This window comes from Hyperolius riggenbachi, chromosome 2, assembly GCF_040937935.1.
Source record: "Hyperolius riggenbachi isolate aHypRig1 chromosome 2, aHypRig1.pri, whole genome shotgun sequence".
NCBI classification, from domain to species: domain Eukaryota; kingdom Metazoa; phylum Chordata; class Amphibia; order Anura; family Hyperoliidae; genus Hyperolius; species Hyperolius riggenbachi.
Genome location: NC_090647.1, coordinates 38,755,014 through 38,776,101, shown reverse-complemented (window position 1 = coordinate 38,776,101; position 21,088 = coordinate 38,755,014). Strand labels below are relative to the sequence as shown.

Sequence of the window (21,088 nt, the reverse complement as noted above, 5' to 3'; positions counted from 1 at the left end):
TCAGAGAGAGGGCGGAAGTACCAGATGGTACTAGCACCTGTGATCTCCGGCTGCCCGCTTCCTGCCCTCCTCCTGCCAGGTACTTTGGGGGACCTCAATGTAATTTTATAGGGTCCAGCAGAAGGGAGAGCTTAGCGGGGAGGTGTGGGGGGCATTTCCGACCCCCCCCCCCCCCCCCCCCCCGCGCTCGGGGCATGCTCTCCCTTTATGCTGGGACCCTATAGGGGGCCCCAAAGGGACATGTTCGGGTTGGGTTCGGGGTTCGGCCCGAACATGCCGAATATCGGGGGCATGTTCGGCCGAACCACCCCGAACCCGAACATCTGGATGTTCGCCCAACACTAGTGCTGGAGGACCTTGTCCCTGCTCTGCTTTTTAGTTAGCCAAAAATTGGTATCATCCTGATTCCTGATGTAAAACTTCTTGCTTTTACTGATGGCTAACACAGTACAATACCCTACTGCTACAGATTTGATCAGAGTGAGATATCTCTTGGGCGAATCTGCCCAGCATCGCCTGATGTATTGGCTACCTGTATGGAACGCAGGCGGTAATAATAGCAATAATCTGATATATCTGTCACTGCAGCCTGCAGGCCACATCACACTGTAAGCACCCAGCCCCCAGTCTGCATTGCCTAGCAGAGGAATGTTAGGGGCTGTCTCCAGCAGCTGAGGGGGCTGGATACACAAGAGGAGGGCAGGTGACGTCACAGCAGGGAGAGGAGGGGGGGGGGCACCACACTCATTTAAATAAACTTTTCCAAACTTCCAGAACTTTCCTCAGCTGGGTATATAGGCAGGGCTGTGGATTAGCAGGGCACAGACACAGAAGAGGACAGACAGAGAGCAGCACAGCTGTGTAGCCTCTGCAGGAGAGGTATGTCCTTATCCTCTGTCTTCATACACAGGGCTGGGGATGCTGAGCAGGGGGGAGGCAATGCTGGGAATGCAGAACAGATCTGTGTGCAGCAATCCAGGATTCAGCTCATGTAAATCCATTACTGTACAGATCTGAGCTCTGCACACCTACATATACACACAACACAGCTATATACACAATGCAGTGCATAGAATGATAGTGACACTCTAATTCTAGTGCCAGGATTCTAACACCCTTACATTTCATTTTTTTTTTGTCTTGCTTTTGTGATATATCCCTATTACTAATCAACAGAGCTGTGTAATAGGATTATTTTTATAGCGCCGACATATTCCACAGCGCTGTACAGAAGAATATATTCTCTTGTCACTTAACTGTCCCTCAGAGGAGCTCACACTCTAATCCCTTATTTATATGTCTATGTATGGTAGTCTAGGGCCAATTTTTAGGGGGAAGCTAATTATCTGTTTGTTTCTGGGATGTGCGAGGAAACCGGAATGCCCGGAGGAAACCCGCGTAGGCAGGGGGAGAACATACAAATTGATAACCCTGCAGAGAGAAGGGATGCTGATCAGAACACTGCCAGCAGTTATATAGTTGTCGCGGGTGCCAGCGTGGCGGGCGCTATTCTGAGACCGGTTACCGGCCGCACAGATTATTTCTGTGCAGAATCTATGATCTTTTATAGACCTTTGGAACTATAGCTGTGTCTGAGCTGTCCCAGTACGGATTTAGTGACTGTGAGCATATTTTTATCCTGGTACACTGTTGGCATATTAAATTGGCATAAGAATGCGTATTTGAGTCGTATTAGCATTATAATCTTTCATTTATAAACCATAAAGTACAAACTGTTGTAGCTGACTGCAAAAGGTCCTTGCTCAACAGAGCTTACAGTCTAGGGTGCATACACACATCCAATTTTGATTGGCCAATTTAACCACTTGCATGTAGTATGAGAGCTTACAAACACAATTTGTTCATAGTATTCAAAATCTGTTGGCCCTTATACTACATAAAGGTGATAAAATTAGACAATTATCGGCCAATCAAAATTGGATGTGTGTATGCACCCCAAAGTTGCCCACCCAGCGATACAATCTTTATTGTACACTGCTATGTACTGTAACTTGAACTTTAAAGTCTGGTACACACTTTCAATTATGATTGGCCAATCGCTGACCAATTTTACCACCTCCACGTAGTAGGACTCTCAACAGATATTGAAGTATATGAACAGACTGTAGATAAGCACTCATACTACATGGCGTTGGCAAAATTGGTCAGCGATTGGCCAATCATAATTGAAAGTGTGTACTAGTCTTAGTATCATTTCAAAGTGTATTCACACATTTCACCCTTCTACAACTTAGATTGGTTCAAATCGTACAATCAAGATTGTATCATTAGTGGGCACCTAAAGTTAATGCCTATCCCAAGGAAGGGGGGGGGGGGGTCCTTTCCAACGTGGCAGTATATAACTGTCAAGCAGTGATGGCCTGAGAAGCTGGGTGGGACACGTAGACACATAACTGCCAGATCTAACTGCAGAGGTTCGGATCAGCCAACAACTGACTAATGTTACTATACAGCTTAGCATAAGCATAGAGAAGAATCGGAATGCATCACATTCTATTGTTCTAGCAGAACGTTCTGAATAGAGGATTATGCCATTTATTTGGAAACGTGACATCTTTCATAATTAACTATAAGATTTTCTTGCAAACTTTCCAAACTTGGAACTTCTTCTTTAGGCAAGATACAGAAATGCATCTTATATTTTTACGGTTAACGGTATTTTTATACGGTTCCGATCCAGTTCTGTATAGTGCCTAAAGAACACACGTAAAGTCTGGAAAGCTTGCAGAGAAATCTTGTACAGTTAGTCTGTAAAGGTATCACCTAAACGACTTTTGTTGTCTTTGGAAACTCAGTATCATATCACGGTGTGTGATCTGGTGGCCAGCACCGTACAATGCTCAATGTTTCATTTGTTGCGCAATGCTTAGTACACATGATGCAATTTTCTGTCAGATTGACGGTCGAATCGATTATTTCCGACAGGTCCGATCTGATTCCCAATCGTTTTTCTGATCACTTCTATACAAAATCGATCAGAAAAGCATTTGGTAATCAGATCAGGCCTGTCAAAATAATCGATTCGACTGTCAACGGGAAATTGCATTGTGTATACTAAACATAAGCAATGTAGATCTTGGCTCTCAAGGCATGCTGATGATGCTGGGAGCTGTAGTTCTGCAGCAAACCCCACCCCTACATTGGCATGCCTTTGCAGTTATGCAGTACCCCAATCCTGGCTGCAGTACTACTTTGATTTGCAAAATATTTGATATTTATTTGCAAACAGGGTGCAGATTTTCTGACCCACTTTCAGTAAGCTTATTTACTGAATAGCTGCTGATTGCACTGCCTCATCTGAACATGTCTACTGCTGGTATCCTGGGACTTATGGTTCCACACTTGGGTTCTTAGATCGGCTTTGCAATGCTAACAGAGTACAGCAATCCCACAGCAATACAGTTGGACCTCTGATAAGTGGAGGGGTGTCAGGAAATACAGGATGATCGTATCGGTTAAGCCTGCTACACACTTTCAATTATGATTGGCCAATCACTGACCAATTTTACCGCCTCTATGAAGGTCAACATATATTGAACACTTAGAGCAGATTGTGTAGGCAAACATGGAGATGCTAAAATTGGTCAGTGATTGGCCATTTATTATTGAAAGTGTGTACCAGGCTTTACTGATAATCTCTGCTTTTCACATACTAACTTCAGCTTTATAACATGACCCAAGTAGTGTTTTTTATTTTTTATTTTTTTGTTAGAAAAATTATTATTATTATTTAGTATTTATATAGCGCCAACATCTTACACAGCGCTGTACAGTATATATATATTGTCTTGTCACTAACTGTCCCTCAAAGGAGCTCACAATATTGTCCCTACCATTGTCATATGTCTATGTATTGTAGTCTAGGACCAATTTTAGGGGGGAAGCCAATTAACGTATCTGTATGTTTTTGGGGTGTGGGAGGAAACCAGAGTGCCCAGAGGAAACCCACGCAGACACAGGGAGGACATACAAACTCCTTGCAGATAGTGCCCTGGCTGGGATTCGAACCGGGGACCCAGCGCTGCAAGGCAAGAGTGCTAACCACTACGCCACCGTGCTGCCCAAAAATCAGAACAAAAATCAGAAAAAAACATTGTAGAGTAGCTAGGGTTACTTGCATTACACCGGAGATTGCTGTTTTGCTGTGTTTTGTCTATTGTTAGTGATAATAATACACATCCTCTTCCTATGGCATTTTACATCCTATGAGATCAGACATTAGGGACAATGGCAGTGACACATTGTAGCTATGAATGGGATAGACATACACAGAGCCTAGGAAACATGCAGACTGCCACATCAGCATCCCCCCATCCCTCCTCCCATAGGAGAGCTCCTCCTCCTTCAGCAAGCACAGCCCACCGCTAGGAGGCAGCACCACAAAGGGCCTCTGTTATCAATACTCCTACAGCCCTGCTTCTACAAAGTGCTCAATTGTGTTGTATAGGAATCTGCTTCATTTGTCTGTTTCTTTCAGAATGAAAATTGCAAAAGTTGACCTCACTATGAAACTCTGTAAAGGTATCGCAAATCCACATTCTAATCTCTTTTTGCATACTGAGTGTGATGCCCTGCACGTGGGGGCCTGGGAGGGGCCCTGCACGTGGGGGCCTGGGAGGGGCCTTGCACCCATGGGGGCCTGGGAGGGGCCCTGCACGTGGGGGCCTGGGAGGGGCCCTGAACCCATGGGGGCCTGGGAGGGGCCCTGCACGTGGGGGCCTGGGAGGGGCCCTGAACCCATGCGGACCTGGGAGGGGCCCTGCACGTGGGGGCCTGGGAGGGGCCCTAAACCCATGGGGGCCTGGGAGGGGCCCTGCACGTGGGGGCCTGGGAGGGGCCCTGAACCCATGGGGGCCTGGGAGGGGCCCTGCACGTGGGGGCCTGGGAGGGGCCCTGCACGTGGGGGCCTGGGAGGGGCCCTGAACTTATGGGGTCCTGGGAGGGGCCCTGCACATGGGGGCCAGTCTCTAGACATTAAAAATAGCAAGCAAACTTGGTCTTCAGCGACTTTAGGGGTTAACAGGAATGGTTATCGAGTTATGCTAATGATTCCAAGTTGATGTAAATTTTATGTTCATTTTTTATTTTATTTTTTTTGCAAATGTATGCACTTTGGAGTCTCCAACCTGCATATACTTAAGATGACATTTGCATCAGCTCATAATTATTAACAACTTGTTACCCATTCCTAGCGGTCCAAACAAAACTTAGTGAAACTACAGGCATTGCCGAAAACTGGATGAAACTGCCAGGCATAAGTATGATGCCTGCAACTGGAAATTGGCAAACTCTAATCTTACATTTGCCAGAATTCAGATTAAGGGAACTCGAGGCGATAGGGATATGGAGGCTGACATGTTTGTTTCCTTTTAAATAATGCACATTGCCTGGCTGTCCTGCTGATCATCTGTCTCTAATGCTTTAAGCCAGAGGTGCCCACACTTTTTCGGCTTGTGAGCTACTTTAACAATTAGCAAGTCAAAATGATCTACCCATGTACAATTTATGGAGCACAATTGTATATACAGTATGGAAAATGTAGTGTGGTCAGGATCTACCATGAAGTCCTTCACCATATACCGGTAGATCACGATCTACTCAAGGGGCACCACTGCTTTAGGCCTTAGTGCCTGAACAAGCATGCAGATTAGATGTCTATGGCAAATCTGTCAAGATTAGCTGCATGCTTGTTTCAGGTGTGTGATTTAGACCCCACTGACCAGAAAGATCAACAGGATGCCAGACCACAGGTATTGTTTAAAAGGAAATAAATATGGCAGCTTCCATAGGTCTCTCACCTCAGGTTACTTTTAAAAACTGCCCATTTAAGCTCAATGTCACAGAACTCCACTTAAAATTGATTTGACAGTTATGGGTGGACTTGGCGGCTGCATATTTATTCTCTTTTAAATAATACCAGTTGCCTGGCAGCCCTGCTGATCTTTCATGCATCAGTAGTGTCTGACTCACACACCTGAAACAAACAAAAAATAAAGTCAACGCACCTGATCTGCATGCTTGTTCAGGGTCTACGGCTAAAATAGTTTGAGGCAGAGGATCAGCAGGACAGACAGGCAATGTGCATTGTTTGAAAGGAAATATGGCTGCTTCCATAGCCCTCTCACTTCAGGTGCCCTTTAAGCCATCTGCCATGTTCTTGGAGTCTCTTGAAGACTTGCGCCAGAAGATCTTTGCATTTTCTGGTATCCACCCATCACTACACATCTCTCTCGGCTATTATTAGTAATGTTATGGCTGCAAGCATGTAACAGAGACAAGCCAGACACAGTGACTCACTGCAGAACCGCAGCCTCAGGCTATACATTTCAGCAGCCAGGTGGGGTGGGGCAGCATCTGATACAACAATGACCTGTTCAGACTATTCCTGATGAGGTATATAGGGTTGAGGAGTGTTTAGCATAGAACAAGTGCAGGCAAATTCTTGTTTCTTATGTTCCCCCCCTTGCCTGTTCTCTTGATTTAGGCCATGATTTCCGTGGCAAGCCTTGCGTTTGCATGATTGACTTTCATAATTTATTACCTAGTTTCTTAGAGAATTCTTGACTAAGCACAGTTCATCAGGGAAAAGCTGCATCCAGGGCCGGATTTGTACTTTTTACCGCCCTAGGCCACTGTCACCAGCCGCCCCACTTTAGTATAAGTAGCGAGATGACCCCTCCCCTTCCCTTTAATATAGGTAGCCTGATGACCCCCACGCCCCCCAGTATAGGTAGCCAGACGACCCCTTCCCCTTCCCTCTAATATAGGTAGCCAGCTCGCTTTCACACCACAGCAGCCATCAGTGTCATTAATTTCTTAGCTCGTTTCCAATGCAGAAGCTTCCTCTTCCTTTCCATCTCCAATGCTGCCCAAGTCCTTAGCCGTCTGCCACAATGCAAATGTGCACAGAGAGCATGGTGGCTGCTGCACAGGTGGCTAGCAGCAGAGTACCGCGGTCAGGAGCTAGCCTGATCTCCCTGCATTGCAGCATTTTCAAGCTTGCAAATACTGCACCAGATTAGCCTGCTGCTTTGGTGCCCTTCCTCCTGTGGTGCCCTAGGCCATGGCCTAGGTGGCCTAGGCCTAAATCCGGCCCTGGCTGCATCCCTCCCTTCCCCAAAACACCCCCCTCCCTCCTGTCCCTGGCATGGTGGCCTGCCTGTGCTGTGGGCGGAGGTATGTGACGCATTTAACTAGTCGCTTGCCAGAGTAGAGAGAAAAGTGCTTTCGTTGGCATTACTTGTTTAACCACTTAACGCCCCTTCCTTGAGGGGTTAAAACGGGTGCATGCGCACGCATTTTGGCAGAATAAACTTTTGTTAAATGCTCTATTTGCACTAATTAGTGCACAAATAGAGCGTTTATAAACTTCTATTTGGCCTTAAAGGAGTCATCAGGGCAAATCTAGTAAAATGAGTGGTACTTACCGGGGGCTTCCTCCAGCCCCAAGCTCCCAGGATCTCCCTTGCCGCAGCTCTGCCTGCAGCTGTTCGCCGGAGCTCCGACCCGGTACCCGGCGATGACGTCAGAGCGACCTGGAGGTCGCTCTGTACTGCGCCTGCGCGATCGGCGCTGTCAATCACCGCCATGTGGGACGGAGCGGACTGCGCAGGTCGCTCGGACGTCATTGCCGGGGACCAGGTCGGACCTGCAGCGAACGGCTGTGGGCAGAGCTGCGGCGAGGGAGGACCTAGGAGCTTGGGGCTGCAGGAAGCCCCCGGTAAGTACCACTCATTTTACTAGATTTGCCCTGATGACTCCTTTAAGTGGTTAATGATGTCAAAATATAAACTTATTTAAAAGTTTGCCTTAAAAAAAGTTCCAAATTGCTGCATTTTATGGAAGTAGATTTCTATATATTTTTTTTATTTTATTTTAGATAACATGGAAATTAAATAACAAAAATCTGAGACAGAAAGTGACTTCATTTCTTTAAAGCTTTTGACAGAAGTTTACTTTGCTAATTTTTCATTATTAAAAACCTACCACTAGTAACAAAAAAAATTGCAAAAGTGTTTAAGTGCGTAAAGGGACCAGAAATTGTTTGTGCCTCCCTCTTGGAGAAACTTTCCCAACTTCCTGGTTAGAGAGGAAGTTGGTAAATCCCTCCAATGGACAAAGCAAGGAGTCTACTGCTCCAAGGGACAACCAAAGTTGAGGGAAAAAAGTTGCAGAAAAAAAAAAAGTTGTTGAGATTAAATTCAAGGGATTAATATTTTCTTCCTTCACTTCCAGTTTACTAATGGTGATAAGGCCATGGGAAAGTTGTCATTTAATATGTTTGTAATAAAATATGTAAAGTATACTTATTGTGAATATCCTCTTTCCTTGCAGAATTGCATCACTGTTGTCTACCACTAATAGGACCATGTGGATGATCAAGTTCCTAGCCCTTGGCCTCCTGCTTGCCGTGGATGCCGGTGTAAATAAGAAAGCTGCGGAGAAAGCCGTGGAGAAAACCGCAGAGAAAGCCGTGGAGAAAACCGCAGAGAAAGCCGTGGAGAAACCCACGAAAGAGCCTGTTGTAGAGAAGAAGATCAGTGAACATGCCAACACCCTTGCCGATCGAAGTGCCAACCTGGCCTTCAACCTCTACCAAAATATGGCAAAGGACAAGAAGGTGGAGAACATCCTGCTCTCTCCTGTCGTGGTGGCATCTTCTCTCGGACTGGTGAACCTTGCCGGGAAAGCCAGCACTGCTGCCCAGGCCAAGGCAGTCCTCAGTGTAGACAAGCTGAGCGATGACCACATCCACGCTGGCCTTGCTGAACTTCTCAATGAAGTCAGTAACTCCACCACACGAAATGTCACCTGGAAGATGGGGAACCGTCTCTACGGGCCAAGCTCAATTACCTTCACCGATGACTTTGTAAAGAGCAGCAAGAAGCACTACAACTATGAGCACTCCAAGATCAACTTCCGAGACAAGAGAAGTGCCCTGAGGTCCATCAATGAGTGGGCTGCTCAGACCACAGACGGCAAGCTTCCAGAAGTGACCAGCGATGTGGAGAAGACCGATGGAGCCCTCATTGTCAACGCCATGTTCTTCAAACGTAAGTACACCAGACAAATGGTTTACTGTGTCCATTCATTTATTCTTTAGATTCTTTGTGATATTTAATATTGGGTGTATTTTTTTTCCTATTACAGCTCACTGGGATGAGAAGTTCCACCACAAGATGGTAGACAACCGTGGCTTCATGGTGACTCGTTCTTTCACCGTGTCTGTCCCCATGATGCACCGTACAGGTACACCCACGCTACATTTGTAGTGATGACATTTGGGCAAATTAACTCAAAAATGAGTTTTATTACACTTAGGCCCGGTTCACACTTGCGTTTTGATGAAATACTTATCGGTGGCATGGGTCCGTTCCGGTCTGTTCCGAGAACATCCGTATGCCATCAGGATCCGGTCAGGTCACGTTCAGTTTTCATCTGGATCTTCTTACGTTCTTCATGCATCCTGGATCCGTTTCCATTTTCAAAGAGGGGCCTGGAAGGTCTGGAAAAGGGCTGGAGTCCTTCTTGGGGAGAACCAGCTGTGCGGACATCATCCTCCTCGTCCCGCGGGGCCCTGCCTCTGGATGGTCGGGTCCTTCCTTCCTCTGCTGTGTCCTGGGGTGGCTGTGGAGAGGCTGGGGGCTGTCCGGCGCTGGGTACGTCCATGTGGCCGCCTGCACCATAGAGAACCCCACAGGAAGTGGGCTTTCATCCGGAAGTGTGTTGTGCACTTCCGTTTCCCCTCAGTTCCTGTTGTGCTGGAATTCTTGTCCGGATCCGGTCCGGCGGCGGTGGACGGAGGACCGGAAAATTGGAGCAGGTTGGAAAATTCCGGACCGCAGGCCGGAGCGCATCCAGATCCGGAGGAAAGGACGAGTGCGCACGCCGGGTCCATTGATTAACAATGGACCCTTAATCGTCCATTCCGTTTGCGGACCTTGCGGTCCGGCTGCACTCCGCAAAACAGCGCAAGAGTGAACCGGGCCTAAGTTTCTAGATACTTCATAGGCATTACTTGGTTGTTGCTTGGGATCTTCAGTGAGATTCAAATTATTTTGAGTGGATGCTGGACTATGCAAATTTTGTATGCAAATGTATGCAGCTTGAAAATGGACCAATCAAATTTTTTCTCAGCGGGATTTTGATTGGCTCATGTTCAAGCTGCATATATTTGCATACCAAAGGTGCATAATGCTGCATCAACTGGAAATTATTTGCATATCATGGACAACTCGGGATGAGTTGTTGCAGCTCATATGTTCTCTGTGATAGATCACATCTCTTAAGTTCAGATGCAAGGTTAACAATAACTGCTGCACCATGGATCACTAGGGCAGATTTATCAAAACTAGTGCAAGGAAAACTGTAGCAGAACTGGTGCAAAAATGAAGCAGACGTCTAGAACATGGATTCTGATTGGTTCTTCTGAGCAACTTCTCCCTCTTGTTTTGCACCAGACTTACATCAATTCTTGCTCTTGCTTTCATAAGTCTCACTCAGTATCAGATAGGCTTACTTCAGGGGGGGGGGGGGGGGGGGGGGGGCGGACTATTCAGCACTAGGCCCTGACCCTGGAGATCTGGGTTCAAATCTCGGCTCTTCTGTTAAGTAAGTCAGCACCTATTCCGTAGGGAGTCCTTAGGCAAGACTCCCTAACACTGCCTACTGAGTGTGCCCTAGTGACTGCAGCTCAAGTACTTTTAGTCCGCCAGGTGAAAAACACAGTACTGTATAAATGTTGTCTAGTCCAAAGGTCTCAATTTTCTCCACAACAATATAAAGTCCCATCTAATCACATGACTTTGGTTAGAATTCTTAATATGTACACAGCACAATAGCCTACAGCTCTTAGAGACATTGAGGGAACCCTAGTTCCAGAAAAAAAAGAAAACCCTGAGAATAAGCCCAGGCTTGATTTTTAAGGTTTTAGATGCTATATATAAAATCTACTTTAAAAAAAAAAAAAGTCCTCGTTCCACTTCATAAAAAAAGTCAATGAAAATAGTGTCCAAGCAGCTACGGTATTGACAACATGGTAGAATACAGCAGGACAGATAAGACCCTACACCAAGGAGAGCAGAGAATCCCCAAAAAGAAGTGCACTCAAAAGAATACCCCACCCACCCATCAGAAAAAAAAAATATTCAAAAAAGAAATAGTGTCATAAGAAATTTAGAGTTTTAAAAGTTTTGATGGTGTTACAGAATATGAATGTGATAAGCTCTAGTGTATCTTAATATAAGACCCTGTCTTATTTTCTTGGGAAATATGCTATGAACATCTTGAGGTAACCAGTGTTTAACCCTGTGTCCTTAAGGTCTGTACAATTACTATGAGGATGAGACCAGTGCCCTTCAGATCCTGGAGATGCCCTTGGCCCACAAGCTGTCCAGCATGATCGTGGTTATGCCCTACCATGTGGAGCCCCTGGAGAGGGTTGAGAAGCTCCTGACCAGAGAGCAGATCAAGACGTGGGTGGGAAAGATGCAGAAGAAAGCCGTTGCCGTTTCTTTGCCCAAAATCAGCTTGGAAGTCAGCCACGACCTTCAGGTGAGTCCATCTTCATGACCTCTGAAGGTTCAAGTCTAGTTTGCAGTTTCACCGTTAGATTATGTTGCTCTGCATGTTATTGCCGCTCAATTCTTGTCTTGATGATAACCGAGCACATTAGACGCTAGGGTGTGAACTTACAGACACAAGAAAGAACCTGACATTGGGCCATATGCAATTCACTTTTTCACCTGAGTTTTCTCCTGATAGATAATTTTTCATCTTCGATTTAAAATAACTTTTCAACTAAAAAAAAGTACCAAAAAGTAGGTGAAAAAGTACTATTAAAATCATTTTGAGTATTTGCTTGCTTTCTAGTGGCTCTAAAGGCATTTTATTTACAAGTTTAAAAATATCACCTGGGAGAAAACTCAGGAGAAAAGGTGAATTGCATATGGGCCTTTGTGTCCCAGCCGATCTCACTTTATCAACAAAGTCTAGCCTGCAGTCAGAATTAAAGAGCCACCATCGCAAAAAATTCAGGGCTGTGGAGTAGGAGTCGGAGCAATTTTGGGTACCTGGAGTCGGAGGTTTCATAAACCGAGGAGTCGCAGTCGGGTGATTTTTGTACCAAATCCACAGCTCTGTTAAGTATTAGACTAAGGCCCCGTTCACACTTGCGGTTTTGTAAAAACCGGAACGGATGTCCGGACCGCACCGGATCCGGACCGGACCTAATCCGTACGGTTCCTATCCGGATCAGGTCCGGATCCGGTCCGTTTGCATCCGTTTTCTGTGCGGTATGAACACGGTTGCGGTCCGGATCCGTTTGAGATAACAAGCTGTATAAAATAATACCTGGGGTCTGGGAGGTCGGCAGAAGCTCTGGGGTCGTTGTAGGGCCTCACCTCCTCGTTATCAGACGTATCGGACATGTTGCTGCCGGGGAGCTCCAGCGTGAGGTCGCTGCTGCTCCACTCTGTGGGCGCTGGGCCCATGTGTCCCCGTCCAGGATGGCCGCTGTAGCATGGAGGAAGCATGGGAGGTGGGGTGGAGCGTCCGTTTTTTACGGCCAGTGTGTTGTGCGCTCTCCGGTTCTCATTGGTTTGTATTGGCCGGATGCAACAGTCCGGCTCCGCTCCGGATACGTCAGCCGGAGGAGCCGGACCAAAAAATAGCGCATGTTGGATCTTACGCCGGATCCGGTCCGGCTCCGGTCCGGACGAAACGGACACATGTGAACGGACGCATAGACTTTCATTGCTATGCCGTGCGTCCGTTCCGTCCGTTCCGCATGCGCTCCGGCACGGCGATTCCGGACGGCGACCGCTAATGTGAACCGGGCCTAAGGAGTCGGAGTCAGAGCCATTTTGGGTACCTGGAGTCGGAGTCGGTGGTTTCATAAACTGAGGAGTCAGAGTTGGATGATTTTTGGACCGACTTCACAGCCCTTGAAAAATTTTAAAATTTAAAATACATGTAAACATACAAATAAGTATGTTTCTTCCTGAGTCAAATGAACTATAAATTACTTTTCTCCTATGTTGCTGTCACTTAGAGTAGGTAGTAGAAATCTGACAAAACTGATAAGTTTTTGACTAGTCCATCTCTTCATGGCGAATTCTCTGTATTTCATTTATTCTTTAAAAAAAGCACTCCCTGTAAAGGATCTATACAAAGATGCAGCACCCCCCTTCCACACACACACACGCGTACACGCACGCACGCACGCACGCACACACACACTTGTTTGTACACTATTCTGAGAGTTGGACTAAGCAAGTGCTGTTCACTAGTGCTTTTGTCAATAAAGAAAACTCTAAGCTTGCCCCATGAGGAGATGGGCTAGTCAAAAACCTGTCAGTTCTGTCAGATTTCTACTACCTACTGTAAGTGACAGCAACATAGGAGAGCAGTAATTCATATCACATTTCATTACTCTGGCAGAAATGTCCTTTTTATTTATGTGTTTTACAATTTTACAATTGTTCGTGATAGTGGTCCTTTATAGACACAATATAATTTAGATGTTAGAATGGGGAGTTTCTCTTGTAGCTTCAGGCCGAGATTAGACCTCAGGTTTATTGTTCTTTAATTTTTTTAATGTTTACCAACATATTGATTTGCCGTCGCTTCCTATTGAGATAAGCCCAATGACCTGGTCAGCAAGTGAACAAATTTGAAAAAAAATGGAACTAAACTCAAAATGTCTTCTCTGCTCTTAAACATTGGCCACAGCATGATAACCTTTATGGGGAAAAAAAAAAATCTTCATTACAATTTATGGAAATCCTAAAAAAAACCTGAAGTTTTACTTGGTTTCACTTTTGCAGGGAGCACTGAAAGGGTTAAGCCTCTGTGTTTACTATATGGAGAGCTGCCTCAGCAGAGCTCCTGTAGTCTATTTACAGCTGTTGATAAGAACTAATTAGACAGGTTGATCTGCCTTAATGAACACATAACACAAAGAAGTGAATTTATTCTGCTGTATGTGGAATAAAGACTTTTCATTGTGTGCTGTGCAAGAGTTCAGGCCTGCTTAAAGAATGCTCCTCAGTAGAGATGATCAATGAGATAATGATACTTCCAGCTTGCATGCAGATTAGATGACATTCGTATGCAATTTGGAATTGTCCAGTCATAATGGGCAGAAAGTGCACGTGACTGGCCCAGTTCCAAGCTGGCTACAATTTGCATGGAAGCCAGAAATACAGTATTAGCATCATTGACCATCTCTGTTCCTCCATAGAGCCCCAAAAAACCCTGACACCTTTAGAGCAACTTCATCTTATGCATTTGCTGTTCCCTCTTATTGCAGAAATACCTGGGAGAACTTGGCCTTACTGAAGCTATCGACAAATCTAAAGCCGACCTTTCCAAGATCTCTGGGAAGAAGGACCTCTATTTGGCCAACCTCTTCCATGCCGCTGCCTTCGAATGGGACACTGAGGGGAATCCCTTTGATGCCGACATCTACTCCAGAGAAGAGCTTAGAGCACCCAAGCTTTTCTATGCTGACCACCCCTTCGTCTTCGTCATCAAGGACAACAAGACGGACACCATTCTCTTCATTGGTAGACTAGTCAGGCCAAAGGGTGACAAGATGCGAGATGAATTATAGTAGCAGCCAACGCTGGGGGCTTGAGTAGCTTTAAATACATTTTCTCTTCTTTTTTAAAGGAACGATGATACAGAAAAAGTCCAAAAACGTAATGTTGGCATTCAATACCAAGTTCTGTTTACAGAAACATTCCACCAAAGCAAAGCTGATTCTGGAGGGTCTTTCACCAAAATGCCTTGTTAGGGCTTCTCACCCAGATCCTTAACTCTATGTCCAGCGGGGCTTTCCAGATCTAATGAAAGAGTCCAACATTTCACATTGCTCTCATTGTAATGTGAATGGCTGGTGTGCTTATGCTGCACTTTGTGGATTGTTTGTGGAGGTTCTCCAAGGCTGGAGGTCTTCAGTGATCCAACAATCCTTGCTTGGATGCAGTTATAATTCCCTAATGTTGGTGTCTAAAGTTATCAACATTATCTTGGGTCATAGAATATATCATTGTGAGGGTCTTCTGAAAGCTTAGTGAAATGGTATTTACACTATTGCATACAAAAAGTTGAAGACTTTTGCAGGACACCCAAATTATCCTCAATGTTCTCAGGGCGGGTGTGTTTAACAGACTACGACTACGCGTAAGCTGTTTCTCTACCCTTTCAGCAACTATGGCCATTTTCTGCTATGATGTAGATCAGCCAAATTCTTCCTAACCAAATAGCAGACAGTTTTTATCAAATCCAAGCCAGGTTTGTTCTTCAGTGTCTTCCTGCTAAAAGGTCCTCAGCAGATCATGCCCAAAGTGTGGTCTAAGTCCACCAACATTGGTTTGCTCCAGAAGCTAAGTGTGAAGTTATTGGCTCTAACATGGTGCTTTATTCTGAAGGTCTGGTTTAGTGAAGCTGTTATTCTGTTTTTAGCCAAGAGGAGTCTGGGAAATGATGAGAAGAGCCAAGTATTGTTCTTAAACGTCTGGCCTTTAGATAATTTTAAGGACGTCTTACTTTAGAACAAGAAAAGCTGGGAGTTGTCCACCTTCCCTGAGCCCACCTTAGTTATATTGTACTCTCCAGCCTCATAAAAGCCACTACCTCTGAGCTTTGCTTTGGATGTCCTTTTAGATGCAGGAAGCCGGGGCTCTTCTTTCCCCCTATTTCAGGGGGTTTTGTCTTGTGTGCGTTGGCCTCTTGCATGCGTCATGCGAGGGGCCGGCGGGTAAATGATGACTATGCAATCACCTCTGGTACCGTGTGTGGTGCTGGTTTGGAATTTATGAGGATACGCGTTTTGTTCGCAAGGGGTGGTGAAATGTTCTTATTTAAATATAAAAACTAAAATTAAAAAAAAAAAATATCAGTGCGGATTTTGAGTTACTTTCACCATGTGGATTCACAAAATCTTTATTTTGTAAAAGTTACAAAGCGATCGAGAGTTTTATGTGTGTTTGTGTGCTGTCATTTTGCAATAAAGTTGTTTAAAAAAAACAATGCTGTCTATTCTTGAAGTTGGAAAGGGAGGACTCTCAGAGGGTACTTAACCACTTGACCACTAGAGGTGGTGTTTTTGTTATGGACCAGGGAAATGTTCACATTTCAGCACTCCTCCCCCCACTTTTTTGCCACCAATTAGGCTTTCTTTGGGTGGTACTTTTTTTTTTGCTAAGAATTATTTTATTCTATGTGCATTTTAACGGGAATAATAAGGAAAAAAATGAAAAAGTTCATTATTTCTCCGTTTTCAGCCGCAGCAAGGTACGTATATCTAAGCTCCTGGAGCTCAGATGAAGTCTCAAGGGGTGTAGATATACTGGCGACAATTGGTTAAAGTTTACCTGAAGGGAAAAAAGAGCCACAAGTGGGCAGTTACCTAAGTAGAGGGAAGTCTGCGTAATCTGGAGGCCTCCCCCTTCCCGCTCCTCCTTGCCGTTCCAGCGCTGGTACCCTCCAAGGCTAATCGACAGCTTGGATTCACCTAAGCAGTAGCACGGAGCTGAACAGGATTGGCTTTTTTCAAGCAGCAGCACCTTGCTTCTCCACAGGCACGAGCTGACTTGCGCCTGCACAGTGTGGCTTCGTTCACATACCCGCTGCAAGCTTCTGTAGGTCCCAGCACTGGATCGGTAGTTGGGAAGAGGACGTGGGAAGCCTCTGTTGGATCCAAAGGCTTCTCTCAAATATCAAACTTTTTGTTCTGTGGATATCATGGGTTTGTAGCGGACCTAAACTCAGAACTGTGCTCTAAGGCTGCTTCCACACAGGGACGTTACAGGCGCCTGTAACGCTCCCCCAACGCACAGCAATGTAACACAAGTGGGCTGTTCACACAGCCCACGTTGCGTTACATGTAACGCTGAATGTTCTGCCGAAAGTGCAGCATGCTACGGCGTTAGAGCGGCTATAGCCGCGTTAGACTGTTTGCACATGCGCAGTGGGGGGCGGAGAGGAGGCGGGGAGAGCCAGCTACAGTAGCCGCGCACATGGCTACTTAATATTCACTGCACTGGCAGCCGCTGATTGGCCGGCGGGACCACGTGATGCGGAGTGTCTCGCTCCGCATCACGTGGTCCCGCTGGCCAATCAGCGCCACTCTGGGAGACCTTATAGGGATAGAGCCGCCTAACGCGGCTCACTCTACCGTCCTTTCTTGCAGCACCATACGTCGCGTTAGGTGCACGTTATGCGACCTTAACGTAGCACCTAACGCAACGTCTTGGTGTGCAAGAAGCCTAACTATAAAAGATAAGCAACAGCATAATAACCTTTTCCTGTAAAGAGAGAGATATGGAGGCTGCTATATTCATTTCCTTAAAGTGTAACTGTCGGTCATAAAATCAAAAATATTAATTCTTTATTTTTATCTGGTAAACAAGTAATACAGATGCTAACCAGGCAATCCAAAAGTTAAAATCTCTATTACTTTTCTTGTAAATGATCATTCCCCAGTTTACCTGACTCTTATTTGGTACGTTGCCGCACAAAGGAAGTTGCAGGGCATGCTGGGTTGTCTTTTTTTGCTTCTTTAGTTCCCCTCAGACTTAACTAATGTACAGAAGCAAAAAAGGACAACCCAGCATGCCCTGCAACTTCCTTTTTGTGGCAACGTACCAAATGAGAGTCAGGTAAACTGGGGAATGATCATTTATAAACAAGAACAGTAATAGTGATTTTAACTTTTGGATTGCCTGGTTAGCATCCTTATTACTTGTTTACCAGATAAAAATAAAGAATTGATTTTATGCCCGACAGTTACACTTTAAACAATACCAGTTGCCTGGCAGCCCTGCTGGTCTATTTGGCTGCAGTAGTATATGAATGACACCAGAAACTAGCATGCAGCTAATCTTGTCATATCTGACAGTAATGTCAGAAACACCTGATCTGCTGCATGCTTGTTTAGGGGCTATGGGTAAAAGTATTAGAGGCAGAGGATCAGCAGGATAGCCAGGAAACTGGTATCAGTTAAAAGGAAATAAATATGGCAGCCTCCATATCCCTCTAATTACATTTGTCCTTTAACCACTTAAAGAGAACCAGAGATGAAGCAACCTCATGTATTTTACCTTATAAATCAGTGGGAACATGACAGTAAACACCTAATCTGCTCTTTGTTACATTGTTCTCTGTTTAATTTGCCTGTTATCACCTCTAAGATAAGAATCCCGACTAAGCAGTCGGTCTGGCTTTGCTACAGAATAATTATAGCTGAGACTGTGTTCTTTGCTGTCTTCAAGTCCAAGCCTGCCCCCTGCTGGCTTTGCTCAGGAATCATTATAGCTGAGTCATTATAGCAAAGCCAGACTCAATGCTCAGTCCGGGATTCTTATCTCAGCTAGATAACAGACACTTTTAGCAGTGAGGATGGAACAGAGAGCATGGTAAGTGTTTTCTCTAATGTTCCCACTGATTTCTATGGTAAAATACACAAGGGTGCTTCGTCTCTGGTTCACTTTAAGGACACTTAAGGTGTTAAACCCCCCCTAATGACCAGGCCATTTTTTACCAATTAAGCCACTGCCGCTTTAAGGCCTCGCTGCAGGGCCGTACAACTCATCACATAAGTGATTCCCCCCCCCCTCCCTTTTTCCCACCAACAGAGATTTCTGTTGGTGGGGTCTGATTCCTGCTCCTGTGTTTATTTCTTTATTTTTTAAAAAATGTTTTAAATAAATTCTTCTATTTTTTATTTTCTAACATCCCCACCCTCCCTCCCCCTGCTAGACTATGACAGCACTTTTGTGCCTCTGGAGGGTACAGCCGAGAGACACAGCTGTCCCCTGTACAGTGATGCCCTAGATCGCAGCGCTGTACCATGTAAATAGACGGTGCTGTTTCCCCGTCTAACAGTCTCCTAGCGGCGATTGGCGCTGGGAAACTGATGGCGGAGCGGAGCTCCGTCATTCATGCGGAGATGCGTGCGCATCGGTACGCGCGATCCCCTGCAATCCCCACCCCTAGCACTTCACGCCGATCAGCGTGGAGTGGTCCTGGGGCTGCCGCGTTCACACCGATTGGCGTAGAGCGGTCGGCAAGAAGTTAAAAAAAACATTTCTTTGTTACAGCTTATAGAACTACCAACAGAGATCCTGCACTGTTCACTTCCTGGGGGCACAGAAAGGGTTAACCTCTTGTGTCTACATAATAGCCTACCTGAACAGCACAGTTCAGCCAGGCTGACAGCCCTAATTTACACTTGATGTTTACTTGCAGTCAGAAAAGGGAGAATTAGGCTGTTCTCTGTAAACACACACGGAGGATTTCTCTGTGTTTCCCTTGTGTCCTGTGCAAGAGGGCTGCTTTAACCTGCTGGGCGGTCTGGACGAGCTCAGCTCGTCCAGTACCGCCGGAGCCTGCCGCTCAGGCCCTACTGGGCCGATTTGGCTCAAGTAAAAAGCAGCACACGCAGCCGGCACTTTGCCAGCCGCGTGTGCTGCCTGATCGCCGCCGCTCTGCGGCAATCCGCCGCGAGCAGCGGCGAAAGAGGGTCCCCCCAGCCGCCTGAGCCCAGCGTAGCCGGAACAAAAAGTTCCGGCCAGCGCTAAGGGCTGGATCGGAGGCGGCTGACGTCCATGACGTCACTCCGCTCGTCGCTATGGGAAGCAAAACAAGGAAGGCCGCTCATTGCGGCCTTCCTTGTTTATTCTGGGCGCCGGAGGCGATCGGAAGAACGCCTCCGGAGCGCCCGCTAGTGGGCTTTCATGCAGCCAACTTTCAGTTGGCTGCATGAAATAGTTTTTTTTTTATTAAAAAAAAACCCTCCCGCAGCCTCCCTGGCGATCTTATCAGAACGCCAGGCAGGTTAATGTCTTATCATAAACACAAATGTGTTTCATCTCCTTGGGTTCTCTTTAAGGTAATTATTACAGACTAATAGGTAATTACTACTGGCCTCTCACCACCATATGCACCCCTGGCTGCGGGCTGGAACCCACTAGAGCTCTTTTTTGTGCATTTAGGGATCGCTTTCAATCACTAGCGATTTCCCTAAACACTCTGCCAATGTAAATGGATGGGACAGGATCCACTAGAGCAGTGATGGCTAACCTTTCAGAGGCCGAGTGCCCAAACTGCGACCTAACATCGACTTATTTATCACTGAGTGCCAATGGGGGGGGGTTGCGTGCCGCACTGAAAAATGGGCGTGGACATGGCATTGTATGGGCGGAGCTAACATAATGATGTAACAGCGAGGCATAAGAAAGCAGTGTTTCCGCCATGATGTGGTGAAACGAGGATTCGCATCATGGGTGTGCAGAAACTGTGTAATGTTATTTATTCGTATACCCGCCGTAACCCCAAAGCAGCAAATATAGCCAACTATGACCGTTAAATAATAAATGCGGCAACAGTTACCCCGGACACCAGAAAATAAACGCAATGTGGGCAACATGTCAGCAGGAAATCACTGCAATGTGAGCAACATTTCAGCAGAAAATAATGCAGTGGGCAACATTTCAGCAGAATATAAACGCAGTGGGCAACATTTCATCTGCAAAAAAAAGGAATGTACTCACCTGACAGAAGTCTCCTCTGCCGGCCAGCCTCTGGCACGCAGCTCCCCGGACGATCCTCCTGCAGTCTCCCACGCTGACAGGCAGAGAGCAGGGCTATGGGAAGATGGCGCCCGAAGCCCTGTACTGGAGACACAAATAGTCTCCAGTACATGGCTTCGGACGCCATCTTCCCATAGCCCTGCTCTGCCTCCCGGGAGACTGCGGGCTGGAGCGGGGCTGCGGGCTATGAACTGGCGTGGCGTCTAGTAGACGCTGCGGCCAGTTCATGCAGCGTTGGCGTGCCAGCAGATTCAGCTACGTGTGCTGGGTCTGGCACGGGTGCCATAGGTTCGCCAACGCTGCACTAGAGTGATTACGATTTATCCCCTTGGCGTTATGATTCTTTCCGGATTTTAGGGTCTAAAAGCGGTGCAATTTTTTTGCACCCTTTCAGACCCTAAGACCTGGAAAAGTCATGCTGCCAGGGAGATCTGCAGCAGTTCTGCAATCACTCACCTCCCTGGCTCCTG

General features: G+C 46.2%; 1 protein-coding gene across 2 annotated transcripts; it reads left to right on the top strand.

The window, feature by feature from the left end:
• The first annotated feature begins 777 nt into the window (after positions 1-777).
• SERPINH1 (serpin family H member 1) lies at positions 778-16,056 on the top strand. Of its 2 annotated transcripts, XM_068266661.1 has the most exons (6): positions 800-879; positions 4,499-4,542; positions 8,356-9,074; positions 9,172-9,270; positions 11,342-11,574; positions 14,333-16,056. In XM_068266661.1, exons 3-6 carry the CDS (start codon positions 8,390-8,392, stop codon positions 14,633-14,635), a joined length of 1,320 nt encoding a protein of 439 aa, XP_068122762.1. In that variant the 5' UTR covers positions 800-879; positions 4,499-4,542; positions 8,356-8,389; the 3' UTR covers positions 14,636-16,056. The 2 variants fall into 2 exon arrangements, with proteins under 2 accessions (XP_068122761.1, XP_068122762.1); XM_068266660.1 differs by lacking the exon at positions 4,499-4,542 and having other exon boundaries at positions 778-879.
• The last annotated feature ends 5,032 nt before the right edge of the window (positions 16,057-21,088 follow it).